Source organism: Capsicum annuum, chromosome 12 (assembly GCF_002878395.1).
Source record: "Capsicum annuum cultivar UCD-10X-F1 chromosome 12, UCD10Xv1.1, whole genome shotgun sequence".
Classification (NCBI taxonomy): Eukaryota; Viridiplantae; Streptophyta; class Magnoliopsida; order Solanales; family Solanaceae; genus Capsicum; species Capsicum annuum.
In genome coordinates, this window is record NC_061122.1 from 53,851,973 (window position 1) to 53,858,600 (window position 6,628).

The window sequence follows — 6,628 nt, forward strand, 5'->3', positions numbered from 1 at the left end:
CAGTTTATTGCTGATAAGAGTTTCACTCTTATATAGGTTCCATGTTATCAATCTCTCACAGATGAGTAATGGAAGAGCTGGAAAGTTTATCATAGTCATTTCCCTCTTGTTCTGTCTTTATTTTACTGGATTATAGCCATGCCTGTTTCTGTAACCACTGTTAAGTTCGGGAAAGACACAGAACCATCAGCCTCCTTTAGATAATCTTGTGTATTTATGGCTGAAGCAATACAGTAGCAACAGATGCAAAAAGTGTGTATCTAGAGCCAGGCTAAATCTAATGAGGAGCATGTGCAAGATATACTGATCCTTAATTGTAAAGGCAATAAGGCAACACCTTAGACGATTGAGTCTTCTTGAACTTATTGCAAGGGTTCCCAATGCCTGGAATAAGGATATTATGACACTGGTGTGATATCTCAAGTTACTCAACATCTCTGCTCGTCCTAATGTGGATGTGTCAGGTCTCAAATTGCCAGAGAAGAAGGGCTCAATAATCAGGACAACAGCAACTGTAGCACCAAGATACTTGTGCAAGAAATCCTGAATCATCCCAAACCACCAGTGCTCATGAAGAACAGCCTTCATATGTCGAACTAGCGTCTTAAATTTCTGCTGAATGTGGAAATCTTCTCTGGTTTCACCACCATAAAATGCTATGCTTTCTGCATGGGTCCTTAATCGTGAGTGAAGCTGTCTGTATTCCCCTTCCAGTTGCTGTTCTTTTGACATTAGTTTCCCAAATGGAGGAGAGAAATTTCTAATTGTGACCCCCGCACCGAGAACATAGGCCTGGAAAAAAACATCAAATAAGAGAACCCACTAGACAATAGAGTTCTGCATTGAAATTTTGAAGCGAAAACTAGGATGTAAACATAAATAGACATTAGGAGAACTCAACCATCATAAGCTAAAGGTTGAAGAGTTGGAACAATTTAACAAAATAATTACCAAAATCCAGAAAAGATACTTTGGACTTGCATATGAACACAGGCGCCATGTATATAGAAGCCCATCAGTGACGGCTATGAGATCCTCTTGTACAAGATCACTCAGCTCTGAAGAGAATCTGGGTACGTCACTTGCAATTCTCTGTTCTGGATTTGTTATCCGGCCGTCAACATGGGACAGTTTATAGTACACCATATCCTAATACCCATCAGAAAGACTTGTTAAACTATGACAGTAGACAAACTTCCATTATTTAGTTCCTATCTGGACACACCATCACAAGTTTTTGGCAAACCAAATTCCTGAAAATTTTGTAACACCATTGCGCAATCATACATATTTTCCAAAAAGGAAGTGATCAAGGTGATTTTGACTACAAACCATGCAATGCTATCTTTCCTGCTCTAGAAAGGCTACCAAGGAAAAAGTATACTTAATTGTGATGCATAAACTAGGCTTATGTCTAAGATGCTCTGTCACAATCTCATTTTAAATGATAGATAGCATCTCGGTGACCCAAAGACAACATGATACACAAAATAAATACTGTCGGAAGATGTCAAGGGATAATCTCTACCTGAAAATATTGTGCATGGATAAGCCTTGTTAAAATATTCCGGAAGCGCAAACTCAAGGTTCCAGTTATATATTTAGAGGTTGAGTGCAAGGCCGACTGAAGGAAACACAACAAAATATTTTCAAGTATGAGGCGGAAAAACATTGGCACACGCCGGAGGAAGGCAGCACGAAAAAGAAACCCCTGAACTTTAGCCAATCTGTTGCTTACAGCAGTTCGCAACACCTGCAACAAAGCAAAAACAGCAGTTTTGGTAACTGGCAATGCAAGTCTGGCCAAATATGGAAAAATATTGAACAGGTTTTTACTGGGAACCCTTATACCGTCCCACTTTTCAGTGGTTCATGCAGAACCCTGCATAACAGCATTTGCAGTTGTCATCATGTTATGACTTATGACCACTTAAACATTCAATTTCACATGCAATGACAGAAACCACTCAAGTTGCCACCTTTAATTACAACTGAAAAAAAAAACATGAAACACACATTTGCATTGAGAAACTTGAGATTTGACAATAGAAGATCCTCAACTTCTAACCAAGGATAACTAACGTTCATCTTTCCAAGCTCACATTAAATTTTAAGTGCAGGTTGTTCCATGTGCATATACTGATTGAGGCAGAATCTGTGTCAATCTCTTCGTCACTTTGGAAATATATCCTTCCCAAGATCACATGATAAATGATCTTTTTTTATCAGGGAGATCACAAGATAAAAGACCCATGCAATTCATCTCAAGACAACAAAAAATCATTCAATCTATATGCACTTAATTCAATTCATCTCAAGACAACAAAAAATCATTCAATCTATATGCACTTAATTAAAAACATACATAAAATTAATTGCACAACTATATATACAATCCAACCACTCTTGCCACAATTTCCCATCAACCTTCCCTCTCCATTAAATTTTCTGTTTAATTAAAAGTTTCTCGACTGAAGCCAGTTCCTCTAGCTTCCTTGAAAGGTAGTACCAATTGTTTGAGACAAAGTTGTGACTCTGCTCCAAAGTATACATAATTTGATAAGATGCACCAAAAGAAAATGCAAGCCACACATAATTCAATAAGATGCACCAAAAGAAAATGCAAGCCACACATACACTTTACATATGCTGAAAGATTGGCATGTGTATAAGAGAGTCAATCATTAAGATTTTGCTAGTTCTTTATACACATTGCAAAGTACTCTTTTTGATGTATTTTTGCCACAGCATTTCCTTAGTTCATTTACATCAACAATTCTTTCTTATTACTTATTAAAAAGAGTCAATCTATACGAGAAACGGTTGCTGGAATAGTCCAAATATTGCATGCCAGCCAATTATAAGAAAATGAACTAATTTAAGAAAATTTAAACATACCTACACTCAGAAAATAAAGAAATAAATGGAAGCGGTGAATATCAAGCACTCTATATAAGCAGACTGAATAGAAATGCACCAAGCACATTAACATGAAATTTAGCATTGTACAAAGAAAACCCTGATAACTTTTAATACAACTTCCACCGTTAGACCAAACTGCAAATTATAGGCAAGAAAAAGAAGCCAGACGTTCATGATTTCACAATCCAAGATCCCTCCGACTCTAAAGCCAAACCTCTTAAGCAAAAATACTAAAATTGAGCAATAGTATCTGCATATGCTATTAACTTGTGAAATTTTTATAATGCTCTATCTTTTTCTTGTGCTTTCCTTTTTGATAAGTCTCAATGTTATGGCTTCCTCTCCACTGGAAATTACAGAGCATACCTCCTAAACATTTCTGCATACTCCAAAGTTATCAGATCCTAAGAGTGGTTGAACAGTAACCTATATGCTTTAATTAGACATAAATATATGCTTTGCGTAAAGAATCTCACCACTGTGGCTACTAGAGCCAACAGATCTCTTGTACCCATTCTGCCCATCCGAGATAGCAGAATGGCTGCTAAAACTTTTACGGACTTCAAACCTCCTTTCTTTTGCCTGCTTTTCTTCACATTATTACCCTTTCCAATCAGCTTATTTGACTCTATTTTACCATCATTCACTCCATTGCACTGCAAAGAATCATGCCCCTTATGGGTTCTCCGTGACTGCATGTATGCGGCAGCTGTTCCACCAGCAACAATTATACCCGTCGTAAGCAGCAGAGCTTTCCTGTAATTAAGAATAACATTTTGAGATTATTATTACAGGTCGGGGCAAAGGAATTTGATTGATTGATGCACAGTTTTCAAAACACTACAACAACAACAACAACAACAAACCCAGTGTATTCCCACTTAGTGGGGTCTGGGGAGGTAAGATGTACGCAGTCCATACCTCTACCTCTGATGAAGTAGAAAGGCTGTTTCCGAAAGACCCCCGGCTCAAGGCACAAGATATCACACAAACACATAGTAAAGCACAGAAGCAGATGACATAACATAAATACGGCACCCATAAGGAATATAAAACAGAGGAAAGCAGAGGAAAGCACACAGATTCGTAATAAGCATGGAACACTGAATACGGAATCATAACGGGAATAAAAAATAAAAAACCCCCACCAAGTAATTCCCTACACTAGCGACCCAATCTGGCCCTACTCTTCTGCCGTAATTCGCGTCTTCCAGACCTTCCTATCTAGGGTCATGTCCTCGGTGAGCTGTAACTGTTCCATGTCCCGCCTAATCACCTCACCCCAGTACTTCTTCGGCCTACCCCTACCCCGCCTAAAACCATCCAACGCTAGCCTCTCACACCTACGGACCGGGGCATCCATGCCCCTCCTCTTCACGTGTCCGAACCATCTCAATCGTGCTTCCCGCATCTTACCCTCCACTGAAGTCACACCAACCTTCTCCCGGATAGTCTCATTCCGAACTCTATCCCCTCGAGTTAGTCCACACATCCAGCGCAACATCCGCATTTCTGCCACAGTTTTCAAAACACTGCTGGAAGATATTGATGCGTGCAAGAATATATAAACACGATGTTGCATAGAACGTTAAGTGAAGTTCAGAGGTATGGTTTCAAGCACAAAAAAGTGTACATTCTCACCCTTTCTGTTTTCCCGTAAGGAGGAGCACTTGGTAACTTCCGTACTATGCTGGCTAACACTCAGATAGACTATTTTTTGCTTAGGAAGGATGAAAAAGGTTTTTGTCAAGATTGCAAGGTTATCCCAAGTGAAACTTAAGACCAACATAAACTCGTAATGAATTTGGAGATCAAGAGGAAGAGGAAGAAAAGAGTATGACCGCACAAGGATCAAATGGGGTTGCTTGGCTATGGCCAGTGCTCATGAGATGGGAAACCGCACAAGGATCAAATGTGGTTGCTTGACTATGGCCAATGCACATGAGATGGGGGAGACATTGATGGTTGTGGGGCTTGAGGAGTAGTAGTGATGTGAATTAGCATGTGTGATAGGACTTCTAGTTGCATTACGAAAGCAGAGTGGTCATAGGGTCTCGAGAGGTAGTTTAGGTTGGCATCGAGGAGACTGGTGGTGGAACAGAGAAGTCTAAGGGAAGGGAAGGTAGAGAAAAGAAGATGAATGCGAAAAAGTTTAACAAGGCAAAGTTAGCGGTTGCGATGGCAAAGACAACAGCAGCTAATGAAAACCTATATGCTAAATTAGAGAACAAGGGCAGGTAGAGGCAGAGCCAGGATTTAAGGATTTGGGTTCCGAGTTTTACGACAGGGCAACAACCTCAAATTAATATATAATATCCACCAAACTAATGAATGTGTACAAAACTCAAAATATATTTTAAAAGGCAACAAACACTTCAAACATTATATATATATATATTCTCTGATTATATAAGAGCGAGTTGGGCAGCTGATGCAGGCTTCTCTCCGTCGACATGCCTGCTTCAGCTGCTTGCTTCGTAATTTTACTATATCACCCCTAATTAATTATTATAAGTTATTTACATATTAACAAAATTAATAATATTTAATTAAAAAATAAAATAGACATTTATGACATGTCTGCTTCAGTTGCTTCAATCATAATTTTACTAAATACCACTCGAATTAATTATTATAATTCATCTAAATATTAAAAAATATATATATTTTATAAAAAAAGGTAAAATAGATATAAATGATAAGTTAACTCTCGATGTTTTAAATTAACTTCACGTCTTATATGAGACCCACTTAATTTTTTTACAAGTATTTTTATAATAATTTTGTTATATCACTTCTAATTAGTTGTTGTGAGTCATTTAAGACATGTTTGCTTCGCTGCTTCAATCGTAATTTTACTATAACACTTCTAATTAATTATTATGGTCTAAGCATTATGCCACTTAAATTGGAATATAAACAAAAGTTTTATAAATCACAATAATTAAGATCTTAGATTAATTAAAAAATGTAATTGACTATCAATTCCACAACATTTTTTACAAGGAGAGTAATATATATTATTCGAAAATTACATAAAAGGTATAATAAATTACAATAGTTAACAACTTAAAATATCTAAAAAAAAATAATTTGTTATATATTTCAAAAAAATACATAAAAAAATATTATAAATCACAATAAATAACAACTTAAAAAATTTAAAAGATGAAAAATATTTGATTGACTCTCGAAATTATATCAGTGCCACTTAAATTGGAATAGAAAAAAAGCATTACAAATCACAATAATTAAAAAATTAAATTATTTTTAAAATATAATTGACTATCAACACCACAAAAATTTGGACAAGGAGAGTAACATATATTATTTGAAAACTAAAATAAATATTATGAATTACAATAGTTAACAGCTTAAAATATCTAAACACGTATTAAAAGTATGATTAATTATCTAAATTCTATTTGTGTCGCATAAATTGAGATAAAAAAATAACATATATTGAGCTCATGTTATTTGAAAAACAGTAATATAGACCCATCGAAATTTTTTTCACACTCTATATTAATTTATACATTTGTAGAGTTTAATTTTGATCGTGAATTAAATTTTTGAAATAAAATTATAAATTTCAATAATAAATCATAATTATTGATAATTTAAAATATTTTAAGAATATATGCAAAAATTACTTTAAAAATAAATTTATTTAAATTTCAAAATTCAAAAGATGTCACATTAATTG

The 6,628-nt window shown here is 35.6% G+C and overlaps 1 protein-coding gene across 3 annotated transcripts in view; it reads right to left on the bottom strand.

The window, feature by feature from the left end:
• The window catches only part of LOC107850364 (ABC transporter D family member 1), a 52,133-nt gene that overhangs the window by 34,358 nt on the left and 11,147 nt on the right, over positions 1 to 6,628 (bottom strand). For all 3 annotated transcript variants that reach the window (XM_047401788.1, XM_047401787.1, XM_047401789.1), the window contains exons 4-7: positions 3,399 to 3,678; positions 1,529 to 1,753; positions 952 to 1,149; positions 338 to 792 (exon numbers count right to left, since the gene is read on the bottom strand). In XM_047401788.1, the coding sequence (XP_047257744.1) occupies positions 338 to 792; positions 952 to 1,149; positions 1,529 to 1,753; positions 3,399 to 3,678 (1,158 nt within the window). The remainder of the gene's footprint in view (positions 1 to 337; positions 793 to 951; positions 1,150 to 1,528; positions 1,754 to 3,398; positions 3,679 to 6,628) is intronic.